Source organism: Muntiacus reevesi, chromosome 4, assembly GCF_963930625.1.
Source record: "Muntiacus reevesi chromosome 4, mMunRee1.1, whole genome shotgun sequence".
NCBI lineage: Eukaryota > Metazoa > Chordata > Mammalia > Artiodactyla > Cervidae > Muntiacus > Muntiacus reevesi.
In genome coordinates, this window is record NC_089252.1 from 155,244,087 (window position 1) to 155,262,196 (window position 18,110).

The window sequence follows — 18,110 nt, forward strand, 5'->3', positions numbered from 1 at the left end:
CCAAAGTAAGTTTTAAGTCAGAGAGCAAGGGCCAATTTAAAAACAGATGCTGATACAAAAGATTTTTTAACCTAATCTTTGAAATTTTGAAAGTCCAGAGCAAAAATTATGAGTTGCAATTGGGTTACCAGGCCACAGTGAGTACAGAGTACCTTCATCTCTGGAATAAAGAATTGAATGCTTATTTACTCTTTTAGGCCTAGGCCTATAGGTACTATAGTATCAATAATTTATTTTTGCATAGGAATGGCACACTATGCCATAGTAAATTAGGCAAAATCTGGCATGCATTAGAGAAAAAAATCAATTTTAGTAACTTATTTGTTTTTGAGGCATTGTCTTTTATTTTATTTTATTTCAGGAAACAAAATGAGTTTGAGTTAAGTGTAGGTAAAGCAACAAATAACATGTGCAACTTCTTAACACTTACCGCCCATGTTATGGTCAGTTCTCTGTTGCTTCCACCCCCACCTCCTACATCCGAAGGAGCCACATTAGGTGCTGAAACAAACAAACAAAACCACAACCGAGAGGACATGCAATTTTTTTCTGATGTTAGATTTCTTATTCACTTAGAAACCATACACATTTTTTTTCTTTTACTAGAAAAGACAAGCTGCACACCATATACTCAATTATAATGACAATGTCCCAGAGTTTCTGTAATAATCTGATTTTCTGCCAACATAAAAATTAATTCAGTGCTATAGGAAATGTGCTGATTTCCTTCACCAAAAGGTAGTGAAATTTGCCTTCCCTTTTTAAATTTTTAAATTTTTAAATTTTTAAATTTTTTAAATTTTAAAATTTTTCCTGTGTCCCTTCATTTAATATGATTTTGAAAGAGTGGACACATTTTGTTGGGAAAATATTTCACAGCTTTTGTTTTGAACTCTATAAACTTCTAACAGCATACTGTTTTGTTAGTTTCATGCCTCAGTCTACAAATAACTGTTAAGAAATGGTATATGCACATTAACATAGGATTACGCTTCCCAAAGATATTTGGAAACATTACAGATCTAATACTGTTCTTGTGTTCTCATTGTCGATGCCTAAATCTCTTCGGGAACCCTGTTCTGTCAGGGTTCTCCCTTATTGCTATCTTTTTATAACATCATTCGATTTTTCAGTCTCTCTACTATAGTGACTATCCTTTGTGATCTCTCAGCCTTAAAAATCATCCTATAATACTGCTTTACACTTAACCTCCAAGCCATCTCACCCTTTCTTGTCACTGAGGTGCAAAGGAGAACTGATATATGACTATTTTTGTACTTCACTCTATAATCACTTTTTAACGATGCATAATCTGTTTTCCATGTCTTCATATTACTGAAATCACTTTCTCAAAAATCACAAAATTGCTTTTAACTACCAAGCCCAAAGCTTCTTTGTTTTTCTCCAAGTAATTCTCTCTCCTCAGAAGTCCTTCAGGGTTTATACTATATATTATCAGATTAGTAGGTGGCTCACTGTTAAAGAATCTGCCTACAATGCAGAAGATGTGGAATCAGTCCCTAGGTTGGGAAGATCCCCTGGTGAAGGAAATGGAGATCCACTTCAGTATTTTTGTCTGGGAAATCTCATGGACAAAATGGATGCGCTGGTTTACTTCAACAGAAGACAGTGAAGCAGATTTGCCTTCCCATGTTTTATTTATTTGAGAATCTATAGTCCATAGGTTACAAAACAGTTAAACATGATTAAAAAATAAGATTAAATACTGTATCTTATAGTAGGCTACATCTTACTGGATTTGCATCTAATTGGAGTTGTACAGATAAATATTAAAGCAGTTTATTCCTATACTCCAAGCACTTGGAGACCAGCTACCCAGCTACATGGAAGAGGACTGTGTCTTTACTGTGAACACACATTTTCCCATACAACTGCTGTGACACAATCTGAGATATTATTCCCAGTTCTTTTAACATTTTAAAGAACAGATGAAATGTCATTTCTTCCTTAAATTTCCAAATGGTCCTCTCAAAAGGAAACAGCAACACCTTGGAGAGAGTATTTATTTACAGATCCTAACGTAACTGTGAGTCTAAAATACTTCAAAATTTCCCCTATGTTAGTCATGAAAATTCTTTGCTGAACTATGTATAGTAATTATACAGAAACAAACAAAATGGAAGCTCTTCTTTATATCTATAAAATTAATTGGTTTACTTTCCAGATTAAGAAATTAATGTGAAGTTGGAGAGAATTTTTTATTCAACTGTCACCACATGAGAATTAGAAATTAAATTTAGTGCATGGGGGTGTTAAAAGTTAATTTACTTGTAGCACTTTAGATGAAATACATATTGAAGGTGTCCTCAGGCCTAGAAAAGAAGATAATGACCTCAAGGGCCCTTGTTGAACCACCTGACTTCAGGGATGACAAAACTAAACTTTAAATTCCACCCTGATACTCAAGGCAGATTGCATCAGCCTGGGGCCCCCCACCCCCTGCCCGGGACCCCACCCGCTCCTGTTTATCCGCAAACTGTCCTCTCAGCTAAAGATTACCCAGAATGCCCCACCTGATGAAATCTTCCCCAACGACTTCTGCAAAACCGCCCCTTAAATATGAAGCCTCTATAATCCCACACGCGTGCACCCTGGTCATTAGACCGACTATCACCCCTCCTTGCCTGGATAAAAATAAGCTGCCTCCCTTGAGGTCATCTTCTTTTCTTCATTGCTTTGTCTGGAACTATACCTTACACATATTGAAGGCTGAAACATTAGAATACTCGGAAATTCTTTAAACTCCATAACTCATGTTCTGAAGCCTAAACTCTATGTGCTATAGAGAAACAAAAAGCATGTTGTCTTGCAATCAATGAATAAGTCAAATTTTGTGTGCTTAAGTATAAATATTGTGGTGACAGGCAAATAATTTCAGAAGTAACTTCAGAATAATTTATTATACTGAATCAGGTATTGCCTTCATCAGGGCAAGTATTATTTGCCAAAGCATTTCACTATAATCCTTTTTATTATGATCAATATGAACCTTTCTTATTTAGAAAAGATCTAAAAATAGTCTGTTTATGTTATAGTGAATGTTTTTCCCATTTCATAACACTTATTTTAAAGATAATTTTGCTCTTCAAAGATCATCCATTGAGTTCATTATGCTGAAAACAAGACAAACAAAAGTTCAGAAATAAAGGTAGCTGTATCTCTTAACAGAGTGTCTTATACATTACTTGGAATAATAATTGATTTAATTTCCTTCTTTGAGCTTTGAATATTCAGTTGTAAATTTAGCAGCTAAGGGACATTTTTTTCATAAGGGAATTGGACATGTAACCTACACATCTGACATGAATCTGAGCAACTAGCTGTTCTGTATTTGTCCTGCAGAAACAGGAGGACTTGACCAAATAGTGATTCCATTCAGGGAAGTAAATTACCCTGAGCACAAGGAAGTTTATTTAACTTTAGGCTCCAGGGCATCTGAACAGTGAGCCAACTAGACTTTCTCTTAATGATAAATCATTAAAAATAATTTTAACAAATATTTTGGAAAAATATAAAGTTCTTGAATTAATCGCAAATAAACAATTAAAAGTAGTGAGGTTTCTTAACTCATGCTTTTGCCATGATTTCAGTCTAACACTGATTCCTTAATGATGTTTTATAGGACAGCTTTTGAATTTTAGTTGTAGATCTAGAAAATATTTAAAAAGAAAATCAAGCCAATACCATGATTCATCTTTCCTATGATATGAAACTAATGCTGTGAATTTTACTTTTAGATTTTGTGCTTAAATAATTTGCATAGAAGTACCTTTGGGGACTTTAGCATTTTATTTAAGAATATGCAAATCACCTTGGGACATATTCTAAATTATAAAAATCATGTAGTAGAGGCTCTTGACTTAGATATATTGATTATTCAATTCTTGTTAATTATTGCTTTAATTTAAATAGTTATTTTTACAGAGATAAAGTTAACATGGATATATTGAGTTGACCAAAAAAGATCATTTGGGTTTTTTCATAATGTCATCCAGAAAAACTCGAATAAACTTCCTGGCTAACCCAACAGCGTCTTACTTTAACTTGTATCAGAATTTCTTTGTGATTTAAAACAAATTTTTTAGTAAAAAATTCAAAATGGCAAGTAATGCTCTAGAGTCTAGATAAACAAAGGGATTAAAGTCTTACATCTGCTTTTATTCTATCTGTAAATATGTTTTCTTTCTGAAGAGACTAATAAAAGTAAAAAGTCAAAAATTAATAAAATCAAATGAACTGCATATTTGGATATTCAAATGAGTTGCCCATATCTCATGATCTACTGCTCTGACAGTGGAGCATATTGCTAAATTTTAATGCATCTACCATGTTAAACTGATGCTCTTTGCAGGTGAGGAAGATCTCCTGTGGGAGGGCATGGTGACCCACTCTAATATTCTTGTCTGGAGAATCCCATGATAGAGAAACCTGGCAAGCTATGGTCCATAGCGTTGCAAAGAGTCTGACAAAACTGAAGCAATCTAGTTCACACACATCAGATAAAAGAGATATAGGGTCTGAGATAGTTCAGAAAAATATTAATGTCTTTAGGGCTTATCAGGCCAAAATTGCTGTTTGCTTATTAATCTAAATTGTAATCTCAAACAGGAAATTTAAAAGCATGTAGCAGAGTAAATTTGTTAATTTCTCAATGGAATGTTAATCTAAAAACAAGTAATCTGGGGAAAGTTCAGATGGACAGAAAAGAATGCTACAAACTGAAATAATCATAATAAATAGTAAATTTATTATTAATGTAAAGAACTCAGACCAATTATGGATATTTTAAAGAACTCAGACCAATTATGGATATTTCACTTAAGTGAAAGAATGAACACTTCCCAGTTTATCTCACTGTATTAAAAACAGAAGCACCTAATGCATATGTTAACTTTATTTTGAACAAAACAAATTGCATTTATTAATGGATTTATCTAAATTTTAATATACAATTGTCACTGTAGCTTTGATCACTACTTTTCTTTTCATTATCGTCTATTAACTTACAATTTCCAGAACCATCCTCTTTTCCTTCTTGTTCCTCTTCCTACAAATAATTTTAAGTACCATTTATAAATACTCTGCTGTGCTAAGCACTAAAGTTAAAATATGAATAAAATCTGATTTCAGTCCTGTAGATACTAATATAGTACAAGCTAAATATGTACAATAAGTTTTAATTCATATGTTAAATATCTACAATGTATTAAAAAATCCCCAGTAACAGTTTGCTGGATGAATGTATGAAGTGAAAGTTGCTCAGTTGTGTCTGACTCTGTGTGACCCCATGAATTATACAGTCCATGGAATTCTCCAGACCAGAATACTGGAGCCTCTTCCTTCTCCAGGGGATCTTCCCAACCTAGGGATCCAACCCAGGTCTCCCACATTGCAGGTGGATTCTTAACCAGCTGAGTCACAAGGAAAGCCCAAGAATACTGGAGTGGGTAGCCTATCCCTTCTACAACTGGGGTCTCCTGAATTACAGACAGATTCTTTACCAACTGAGGTATGAGGGAAGGACCAGATGAAAGTACGAATGAATGTAAGAGAGTCCAGCGTATTAAGACTCATCTAGAACTTCGAAAGGGTTTTTACATATCACACCTAACTGGATAGTCAGGTTAACACTTTTAAAACAAGATTTTTCTATTGTATTATTAGTGACAGCTACTGAATTTAATGTAGCATCTTACTGGCTATTAAATATGTTCTTGATACCATTCTTCTCCTTTATCAAACATATCTAAAAAATAAAAGTATATGAAAGAGCAGAATAGCTTCATTGGACATGAAATTAAAGTTCTATACATGGTATGAAAGTGTTGATTCCAGTGTTATAGTATTTTTTCTCTTTTCCTTCTTAGTTGTGTCTGGCAAATAAATGGCAAAAGCTTTCAAAGCAAACCTGAGTATACCATTTTAGGATACTGACTTGCCAACTGTACCTGCAGAGCTATTAACCATGAGGGTTTGGTCTTACAATGACACATCACTTTGAAGGATGCTTTTGTTATCTCTCATTTACAGTCAAAATTAAATGGGTTACAAACACATCTTCTAATTCTTCATTTGGGACTATCCATTTTATAATGCACTTGTCTGAAACCAAAGAATATACCCAACTGTGTCTTGTGATCTTAACATTAAGTAATTGGACAGATGAGGGTGTATGCTGCACTAGATAATGTCCTGTCTTTCAGTCAGCATAATGAGGCACACAGTACCCTTCCCATCAAATGGGAACTAGCCTTTATGTCATATAACAAATGTTGGCATCTCTTAGAGACTTGATATAATGGTACATGACAAGACAAATAACCCCCTGTTTCAGAAAGTGTTTTTTTGTAATGATAAAAAATATAAATGTCCAATTTTATGAATACTCAATTTTTCAAAAACAGGATGAAAGAAAAAACAGCAATTAAAGAGAAAGTCTGTTGAATTTTATTGTATTAAATATATAGACATATTCTTGTAAGATGATTGAAATTATATGATCCTCTACTATGTTTAGAAGAATGGAAACATTGCCAAATGTGGTGATTTATTAGAGTAGATAATATTTTCTTATAAGCATATTAAAGCATAAAATGAGTATTGAGAGCATAATAAAAATTTGATTCAGCAAATATTGCATACTGGAAAGTACTAACTTTGCTTTCCCTACATGTTTCTAATCATTAAAAGATTTCATAAGGTAAATAATTTCCACTTAGAGATGAGAAAATTGAGGTTTAGGGAGGTTGAGTAATGTGCCTCTAATCACAGAGCTTTTAAATGATGGGACTAATATTCTACTAAAGGATCAATGTTCCAAAGCTTTAATACAGCACATTGTCCTTTTAGAAAGTTGTTTAGGAACAAAGTTTTTATTATTACAAAGCCCTTAATTTGAATTCCAGCTCTGTTTCGCATTAACTGAATGGGATATTGACTTCTTTGTTTGTAAATTAGAAATAATAATACAAGTGAATAAAGTTATTGTGGGAATTAAATGGAGCAATGAAAGTAGAGAGCTTAGCACTCTGAGATAATATACAGAAAGTACATAAATGATAGTAGGCATAAAATTTGATTAATAAAGGATCTAAACTATTTTCTTAAGAAAGGTTAACAAATGTATTACAGAGTATAGGGTTTATTTTTTCACAATTGAAAAGAATGCATCATTTCACTATATCACTATAGAGTCATATCTTGCACTGTGAATAAGATTGTTATTACTTCATGTATTTGTTTTGTGTTTGAAGACTTTTAAGAGAAGTTGTTTTCCAAGCACACTAGAGAGAGAATTAAGTCCTTATCAAAATACATTTCAGCAAACATAATGTTAGAGGTGATACTTAATGAAGGTGATGCCAAAAGTTATTGGTTGAAAGTAATAACCTTACTAAAATTTTAGGTTTGATATCACTCTAAAACAAATTGTTTCCAGCATTTCTAAGATAAGAAAATATTAAGGTTGGAAAGTCTTCAGATTTACATGAAAACTCCTGGCAAAATGCACATCAAAAAGTATTCTAGTCTTCTAAATATGACATTAAATATATATTATATTCAGAGATTCAATATGAAAGAGTTAGATTAAATCTTTCTCTCTGAACATTATTATTGTTGCTCTTAAAAACATTTCATTTAATTGATTCTACACTGAGATTAAAAAATAAAAAATCTAAATTCTTATGATAATTCTGGCCAGATGATCAATCAAAGTATACTAAAACAATAAGTTTTGAAATAAATAATTTTTTGGCAGCAAACTTTCTCAGAAGGAAAAGGGAGGGTCTACTAACATTGTCAGTGCCAGAGAAAATATCTTCCCTCCCCATGAACAATGTTATTTTTGGATTAGAATTAATTCACATTTTATTGGTCAACATAGGACAGAAAATTAATCAAGCTCCATGAAATAAAAAAAAAAGCTGATATCTGAGGTAAATTTGTTATAATTTTTAACTGAAATTGGTTTATTTTGACTGACTTAACCATTTGATATTTTTGCAATTTTATTTAGAAAATGAATACTTGCTGAAGCAAGTACATGATCTCTCAGCATGAATTATGTGGTTTAAACCACCAGTCAGATAATGTCCCAGTTCCTTTTTATTTTTGATTTTCAAGGACGGACAACTGTGTTCAGTTAATCACATAGAAGGTTCTATTACAAACATAGGAGGCTTTAATAATAAAAGCCAAACTCAAGGATCCTGGCTATGTGGTATCTGCATTCTCTAAAGCTGCAGTTTATATTATCTCTGTATCCTAATGAGATTTCTGTGGGGTAGAGTAAAAGAAACAATTGTGTTCATTTCATAGATGGATATATGAAGGCAAATACAAAATGGCATTTAAGTCATATCTATTTTTGTAATTGAGAATGAAATGTGAACTTCTACTAGAAGACTAATAAAGTTTCATATAAAAGACTGTGCTTTTAAAACCTGCTTGAGAAACCACCTTTAAGAGAGAAAGTTGAATGTATCAGGTCTGGATTTTAATTCTGAATCTTGAAAGTAGTTATATCAACCTATGCAAACTATTTAGTGTCTCTGTGTCTGCTGCTTATTAATGAGTATTGGGTTATAATACATTCCATTAAAACGATTAAAAAACTAAGATCATGGCATTCAGTCCCATTACTTCATGGCAAATAGAAGGGGAAAAGATGGAAGCAATGACAGATTTCCTCTATTTTGGCTTTAAAATCATTGTGGCCAGTGACCACAGTCATGAAATCAGAAGACAATTGCTTCTTGGCAGGAAAGGTATGACAGACCTAGACAGTGTGTTGAAAAGCAGAGAAATCACTCTGCAGACAAAGGTCAGTGTAGTCAAGGCTATGGTCTTCCTAGTGGTCACGTAGTGTTGTGAGAGCTGGACTGTAAAGAAGGCAGATCTTCCTAGTGGTCACGTAGTGTTGTGAGAGCTGGACTGTAAAGAAGGCAGAGGGCCAAATAATTGATGTCTTTGTACTGTGGTGCTGGAGAAGACTCCTGAGAGTTCCTTGGACAGCAAGGAGATCAAACCAGTCAATCTTAAAGGAAACCAACCCTGAATATTCATTAGAAGGACTGATGCTGAAGCTGAAGCTCTTATTTTGGTCAACTGATGCGAACAGCTGAATCATTGGAAAAGTTCCTGCTGCTGGGAAAGATTGAGGGCAGAAGGAAAAGAGGGCATCAGAGGATGAAATGGTTGAATGGCATCTCCGATCAAATGGACATGAAGTTGGGTAAACTCCAGGACATGGTGAGGGACAGGGAAGCCTGGCGTGCGGCTGTCCATGGGGTTGCAAAGAGTCAGACACAACTGGGCGCCTGAACAATAACAACAATATAATACCTACCTCAAAATATTATTAGGAGGATTAACTGAAATGTATGTGAAAATACTCAGCACAGATCAGTATTTTTGTGTTTCTATTCTTCTTTTATTATAGAATCATCTATTTTATCTGGTAAATTACATGAAGTTACATGAAACTTTAAGAGAGAGTTTACTGATGGCAGTCTCCGTGAATAATTTAGCTTTAAAAACTAAAGACAGTATAATTCATAATTATATTTAGAAGTTAGGCCAAGGGATTGATGTAGCCAGAAATGTGGATAAATGTTATTAAGATAACACAGCAGAATTTTAATGGCATTCTGTCATCCATTTAAAATATTTTTCCCCAAATAAAGCACTGAAGTTTGGCAAGGCATAGTAAAAATAAATAAACTCAGAGAGTCTACAAAACATTTTCTTTTTCATAGACAAGGAATAATAAAGAAAAGTTATTATTAGAATCATAACAATATTTTTGTCCAGAAATGCAAGGGAGAAGGGAAACAGTGGAATATTTCTTGTATGAACAGTTATTAAAATGGAATTGGTGTTCAGCATAAAAATTGAACCTAAATTGGAAGAAAAGCTATGGTTGAGCTGAAAAGAGCACATTTAGAGTGACACCTAATGCTCAAAAGAACACATTATAACTATTTCTAATGGGCTCTGACTCCCCAGGTGTACAGATCTGAGAGTCTCCATCACTTTCTCTCCACAGCCTGCTCATCCTATTCCCCTGCCCATACTTCCATCCATGTGACCATTCAATTATAAATGTCTCTGAAAGACAGAAAAAAAATGTGAGCCTTCTAGATCATGGAAACTGTTTACATGACTCTGCCTGGTTAAGATTCACAATTTACATTAAAATTTATATTCTAAATGGGCTTCCCTGGTGGCTCTAATGGTAAAGAATTTGACTGCAATGTCAGAGACCCAGGTTTGATCCCTGGGTAGGGCAGATCCCCCGGAGAAGGGAATGGCAACCCGCTCCAGTATTCTTACTTGGGGACTTCCATGGACAGAGGAGACTGGTGGGCTACAGCCCATGGGGTCACAGTCAGACATGACCGAGAGACTAACATTTTCACTTATAGTCTAAACACCAAATTCATTTAAGTATTGTCTAGAGGATCACAGACTTGCCTCTATTTACCTCTTTCCCACTAATTGTGTAAAAATATTTTAAAGCTTTTTATCTTCTCTTTTGATTTTTGACTTCTTGGCACATAATGTGCACACATGTGTGAAATACATGCATATATATATTTTTAATTATTTACTTTGCAGCATTATTTCCAAATATGTTCAATTACATATTAAAGTGTCACTGAATTTATAAAACTTTTAAATTTTAAAATGTTTTTTCTACATACCAGCGCCATCTGTTTTAATTTTGTTTGATGGTATACTGGGCTCTCCTATACCCAATGTATTGGTTGCTACCACACGAAATTCATATTCCATCCATGGGATTAAATCCACTGCTCTTGCTGCCTCCATGTTTCCTTCAATAATTGGGGGATCTAAATAAAACAAATATTAAATAGAGAATATTAGTTGAGTAACATCTCTCTTATTATTCCCTAATTTTATTTTACTCTTTTGAGAAAGTAGCACATATTCCACTAAGTCAAATAAAAATAAAAATTAGGATGACAAATGTTAATTACATTTAAAGAAGTAAGAAGAGAGGTCCTTAAGAAAATCTTAGACCTTAGAAAGACAGACACACATATGTATTATTTATTTAGTAAGTGTCGGCCGGGAGCACTAAGATTCTGCTCTTCTGACTGACTCCCAGGTCAGGTCTTTGCTGTTAGTCCACCGGCTACACTCTGAACACTGAGAATATACATTCTGAAGACAGAATCCAGGAAGATTCTTGATGCGAGGGTATGATTCAGAAAGTTAAAATTTTTCTGGGCTCAAACTGATATAGTATATGGGTAGCAAAAGATTGATTAGTACAGTACCTATATGTTTATATCCTTTTGTTGTTAGCTTTTTAGATTTAAACCCAAATCATTTGGGGCAGTTATTAATAAATGTTAAAATAATTCATTCAGATTTATTTACCATTCAGAATTTATGCTACTAGATACTAACAGGAAAATTATACCTTAGGAGTAAGATATGCTTCAAGATTGCTTATTTAGTTGAGGTATTAGAAAACATACAACCAAGGCAGGACCATACATTATTTTAAGTTACTTCCCCTAAAATATTTTTAGGGCTTCCTTGGTGGCTCAGACAGTAAAGCGTCTGCCTACAATGCGGGACACCCGGGTTCAATCCCTGGGTCAGGAAGATCTCCTGGAGAAGGAAATGACAACCCACTCCAGTATTCTTGCCTGGAAAATCCCATGGACAGAGGAGCCTGGTAGGCTACAGTCCATGGGGTCGCAAAGAGTCGGACTCGACTGAGCGACTTCACATCACTTCATCTTCTATCTCCTCCACCACACCCTCACACCATATCAGAATCTGTTTGTCTTATTTCATATACATAAGAACGAATTTTAGGTAATTGGAAGAGGAAAGATGAAGTTTTGAATGTGCAGGACTCCTCACAGAGAAAGGGAAAACACAGGGCTCATTGTTATGACACTGGGTAGAGTCTTCCTCACTAGATGCCTTTTAATGATTTTGAGCTTCCATGATTTGAATGGTGATTGTCCCTCCCCCACCAAAAGGTATGTCTATGTTCAAATCACCAGAACCTTGAATGTGACTTTGTTTTACAAATAATTTATCGACCATTTTAATTTTAAGACTAAAAATCAAGTTAAAAATCTTTGGCTAAAATCACCCTGGATTATCTAGATGGATCCTAAATCCAGTGACCAACGTTCTTATAAGAGACACATGACAAGGAAACAGAGAAGAGGAGGGTGAAATGTAACCACGAGGCAAAAACTGAAGTGAAGCAGCCACATGCCAAGGAGTATTTAGAGCCTCTAGAAGCTGGGATAGGCAAGGAATGGGTTGCTCCCTGAGATTCTTGGAGACGGTACAGCCCTGCCAACACCATGGTTTTGTACTTCTGTTGTTGTAAACCACCCAATCTGTGGTAACATGTTATGACAGTCCTAGGGAATTAACACAGAGATTTAGAGGCAGAGACTGATGGAAATATCTGTGAGTTTGTGAGTCTGGAAAGTACAAGCTGACAGAAAGTACAAGTATAACAGAAGGGTCAAGGAGGCTGTCGGATACTCTCCTCTGCTACTTATGCTGCAAAACCCCAGCCCCATTTAAATGTCCGAAGAATGGAAATGCTGAAACTGTTCTAAAGGGCCATTCTTGGCAAGGGCATGGTGCTCTCAAGGTGGTAAAGCCCACACTGGGGCTTTTCCAAGCAGCTGGGCAGTCAACAGGTAGGGGCAGGTGAAGTCTGGGTCAGAACAGGAATACCCTGATGGATGTACAGTAAAAACTCAGCTGAAAACTGACTCCAAACATGCATGAAAGTCCAATACTAAAATATCTCCAAACAAATGGGAGCTCAGGAGTATGTCCTGAGTAGAAAGTCATACTTGACTACAGAAAATGTTTGGAAGAATGGTGAGAGATAAAGAAAAATCAACTGGAGTTATTTTAGGGTGTTTTAGATGCCAGATGAAGAAGTATGATCTGTGACTCAATGAAGTCTGAGGTGAAGAAAGAACACGCAAAGACCCTTGGAGTTACATTACAACCATGAGAAGACAGGCCTCAGTGGGAAACCCTTGGCCCAGTGATGCAAATGGGAGTGGGTGTTAGGAAGATAAACTTTCAAGATGTACCTTATGAATAATTAAAGAAGGAATTTTATATCAATAAGCTAATAATATATCTACAAATATAGCTAAAGGTGTAAAAGCTCCTCTTTTTAAGAACAAAGCCAGTTATGATCATTCTTATTAATATACACTAACACTAGTACCTATGAGATGGTAAGTATCTAAAACAAAAAAGTTTTTGGCATATCTTTACAATACGCCCTGTATAAAACCATTTACATAAGCAGTGGGGCTAATCTAGCAAAAATGGCTAATACCAATCCTTTTAGAAAAATGTATCTAGAATTAAATGTGGTTCTGTATCTGGCCTGCTTTCCTTCCCCAGAAGGGGTCAGGATTTTTGACTCATACTGCATCACAAGAACAGGATTTAAAAGTTTGCTTTCTAATTTTTTTTTCCTGTCCAATCTTGAGCTAAGCAGCCCATATCATCATTTTACAATTAGAACCTCAAGATTGGCTATGTCCATACCAGGCCATGCTCATAATATATCTCTATGCCCCACTTATTTACTCCTATTTGTCATTTATGTGTATATATATATATATATATATATATATATATATATATGTATACACACACACATCTATATATATGTTTGTGTTTCTTTTACTTCTTAATCATGTTTTGGGGCCACTCAAGGCATCATATACCTAGTATGATGTCTTGCAGGTAAAAGTACTTGATAAATATTTGTAGAAATTGTAAACAAAATACAAATACAGAAGTTGTGCTTATTTAGAGTCTACAATGTCTCAGCACAACCATGTGTACAAAAACCACTCTATTTTTTCCTTCAACCTGAATCAGGCAGGCTACTGGTAGTAAAAAAGAGGACATTATATTACTTGAACCCTTCAAAAAATATCCACGCCTTATGACTTTTATATCTATATTCAAATCATAAATTATCCTGCCTTGTCTAAAGCAGAGGATAAAGCTCGTCTCCATCCTCTTAAGCTCTCTCCCATTCTCTTTAACTCTGAATTGGCCTTTTCTGATATCTCTCCTCCACTGCTACTATGTTTTACCTCATTTTTATTTATTTTATTCATAGCTCTAAATGTTCCTATAAAAGGATTTGTACCTCTTGTAATTTTATCCAGTCCCTTTAGCCTTGGTAGAAGGTAATGGATGTATTTTATTTTTCCAAAATCACCCACGCAGATAGGTTGGAAGCAAAGGTCATCTTTCCTTTGGAAAGAGTTTCATGCCCCAAGCCAAACAGACAATAATCAGGAGCAGGGGGACTTTTTGTCTCCTTTCTTCAGCCAAGTCTCTTGCAACTTGTTTGCTATTTCTGGAGTCAGAAAGAGAGGTGAGTACTTTGCACAACAGAGGCAAGTACCCGGAATTAGGACTGAGAGCTCAAGGTCCTGAGTTTCAACTGAGTCAGTTCTGAGTCAGGTCACTTTTTACAGGTATCAGTGTAGAAAATCAGATTTTTAATTGTATAAGGTCAGAGGCTTCCCTCTGTTTAAAAAAAAAAAAAGTAAGATGTTGTATATTAACCTGATAGGTATTTAGATTGGTTGCAAAAGGGTATAGAATAGGAGACATAAATCTTACTTTAATACTCAGATCAAAAGATCATTCTTTAGAAGGTCTTATTTTGATAACCAGCCCTAGCAGTAACGTAGAGATATATTTTCAAATAGTTTTAGCCCATAATCTTCAAAGTTAAAAAAAAACAAATTCTAGCTGTTCTTTGGAGGAAAAGAGAAGCAAGCCTCATGGGTATCCCAAGGCCAAAAGTTACAAGGTTTTGGTTTCTGGTGTTTTGTCATATGCTTTGTATTGCTGTGCCTTCTAAACCACGTTGACTAATTCTTTGAGCAACTTTAGAAACACACAGACTGAGAAAAAGTCGTTGTTTCAAAAATAACTCCAGGCAATGTAATCACCTGTTCTAGATTCTCCAATGTTGCCATAGTAAGTGCTGCTATTTCCTCAGGATTTAAATACAATCCAAATCCTCAGGATCTTCCATTTCAATTTAAAACACAAGCTTTTGAAAGTACCTGGAAACAATTACCCACTTGGGGATTCTAGCTGAAAAAGCCAGTCCATCGTTGGAAAATGAAAATGGGCATTTAAAGGCCTCTCTCTGGCACTGACAGAGCTACTCTGTGTGATGTTAAGAGGCTCTAGACCCAACACATAGACCATTTGGCAGGACTCAGGGAGGAGTCAGAGGTGTGACAAAGTTCCTTGAAGAGAGAGAGAAGTAGGCTGTGCTTCAGCTTCCCAGAGTGTATGATTCATTGATTCTTCTCGAGGGAAAATTTGCATGTAGCCTCATAAAAACCCAGAAATTTTTATTTGAAATGAGAACAACAGAAGTGAAGCTACAAAAAGGCAAACACAAAAACAGTACATTTTAAAATGCAAATCTCCTACAAGGAGCCTAATTATTTTTTCATTTTTCAAACTATTACCTTGGCAAAAATTAAAAAAAAAAAATTAAATACTAAGTAGAGATATGGTAGAAAAGAAACTCATATACTGGAACTTAAACCTTTCTACAGTGTCATTTTGCAGTATAACTCATGAGCTTAAGCAAGCTTACAGTCAATAATTTAACTTATAAATGTTTATTCTGAGGACATAATCCAAAATTCAAAGAAACATTTATGTACCGAGATGATAATTGCAAAGATTTATAATAATTCTAGTCCTCCACATGATAGAACTTTAAACATAAAGACATTTTTCTTCCTTTTTTCTTTTTTTTTGAGAACATATCCTAGGCTCTCTCAATTGTTCCTCATAGCACAGTTTCCAGGCTATTTTATGTTCTGGCCAACATTTCTCTTCCACACAAACATACACACCATCACCAGCAGTATTCTATAATTTTTCTTCTGAAAGCAGTAGCATATAATCCAACATAACATTTTAAATCTGACCTGAGCATCTCAAGGAACTCTAGGAATGGTATCAAATTTATGTTGTTCATCCCCAAAAATGTTCAAGAGAAGTAATACTTACAGTAGCTTGTTTTAAAGATGTGCTTTCCATTATTTCATGTCATTATTCTAAGTTTAATCTTTAGAATGCTGAAAGCTGGTATCTGAAAAATACTTACTGGACACCTAAAATAATTACCTTTATAAAACTGAATTTAATTTGGCATCTCCTCTCTTCAGTGGACACCAGTATAAATAAAAACCATGTGATTTTTATTTCTGCACTGGTTGTAAAAATTATTTTTCGCTTTCACTTAGTAAAGGAGGAAGCAAACAGAACAGACTCCATCTTGAAAGCAGGACTCTATCTTGGGCTAGACTGTGGACTTTGAGCTCTATGCCCAGTATCTATGGAAAAGACATACCAACTGGAAAACCAGACTCCCCAGATGGGAGAGCCCCAGGGCTCGTACCTAGACTCTCCATTGCCTAAAAGAATACCCTAATTATCTGTGTAACCGAATAGAACCATAAATTCTATTATGCTTACTGGGGCATGACCACAGGCCTATTGATAACTGTCCATTGTTAACTACCTAGGCTTAAGGCATACGAATCACAGGTTAACTTTGATTGTATCTTTCTTTTCCTTTGTACAGACTAGTTTCAGAGAATTTGAAAGGTGGGTTTGAGCATGTACACTTAGGGTATATAAGGTTTTCACAAAAACTGGTCGGGGTCCTTGGCTAAGAGGAGACTCTACCTTGGGCGCGCCGGTGTAATAAACTGCACTCCACTAGCTGCATTGTCCTTCTGAGTGAGTTTGTTTCCCAGAATGTGTGGCTACAACATTAGGACACAATCACAAGACAACAATACTGATACAACTAACAAGAAGAACATATAAAATAATGTAAATAATAATAGATTTTGAAGAGCCCATCAGAGGGTTGAATTTGTGAAGAAATCTAATGAACTAAGTCATCATTGGTAGAGTCATGGGGAAGAGGAGGAAGTAGTCACAAATGTTCATAAGAAAAATTCAGTTTAACTTTTCATAGATATTTAAAGACAGAGTGCAAGCTGGCATGACTTTTTTGAATCCTGGGAGATAAAGGAGAGTCTTTTCCTGTTGACCAGTTCCTTTTTGTAGATGTATTCAATAAAGTTTGGAAGCAGAAGAGTGCTGAGAGACCACCCTTAAAGGCAATGTTTCTATATCTCACTGATATTGTTGGTAAAAATATGAAGATTATCCTGATAAACTCAGGTAAATCAGGTAAGCTCTAGAGTAATCATTAAGGTTTTATATTTAGAGAGTTTCATTAAATTAGTTAAATGTTTATGCTAGAAAATATTCATAATGCAAAAGAAAGCAATAAAGAAGGAATAGAAAGACATAAACATGAAATATTTAGAAGACAAAAATATCAGGCAAATATAAATTGAACTACACCAGCGATAATATCAAATATTAATGGATTAAATACTGTAATCAAAAAGCAGAGATTGTAGGGCTAGATATAAAATAAGATCCAATGATATGCTGTCAACAGAAAATATACTTTAGATTCAAAGATACAAATAGGTTGGCAATTGTAAAAGATATAACGCAAAAACAGGAACCATAACAAACAGAAGTGGCTATGCTAATATAAGCACCCTATTCAAATGCAACTTTTGCTTCCCTATATCCCTTCTCTGTAGTTTTTCTTTGGCACTAAACACCATGTGACTTACTTTACATTTTAGTTAGTTGCTTACTACAATCTCTCCTAGTAGAACGTAAGCTCTTTAAAGATAGGGCTATGGCATTTGGTTTGGGTTTTTTTTTTTTTTTTTTTTTTCTCTCTCATTTACTCACAGCTGGTCAATTATGAATCCAGCATCTAGGACAGGTTCAGGCACACAATGGGAGATCAATAAGTATGCATAGCTAGGGATAGAATAGTGAATCAAAGAAAAGTCTTCCTTCTCATGAAACATAATTTGTAATAAAATAATTTTTTTGGTGAGAAGCATATTTTATTGAGCTACACAGTAAGCATACATGGTTAATGGAGA

The 18,110-nt window shown here is 34.8% G+C and overlaps 1 protein-coding gene across 1 annotated transcript in view; it reads right to left on the minus strand.

The window, feature by feature from the left end:
- The window catches only part of CNTN1 (contactin 1), a 401,067-nt gene that overhangs the window by 65,790 nt on the left and 317,167 nt on the right, over nt 1-18,110 (minus strand). The window contains exons 17-18 of the mRNA XM_065932171.1: nt 10,728-10,877; nt 431-501 (exon numbers count right to left, since the gene is read on the minus strand). Of these exons, the coding sequence (XP_065788243.1) occupies nt 431-501; nt 10,728-10,877 (221 nt within the window). The remainder of the gene's footprint in view (nt 1-430; nt 502-10,727; nt 10,878-18,110) is intronic.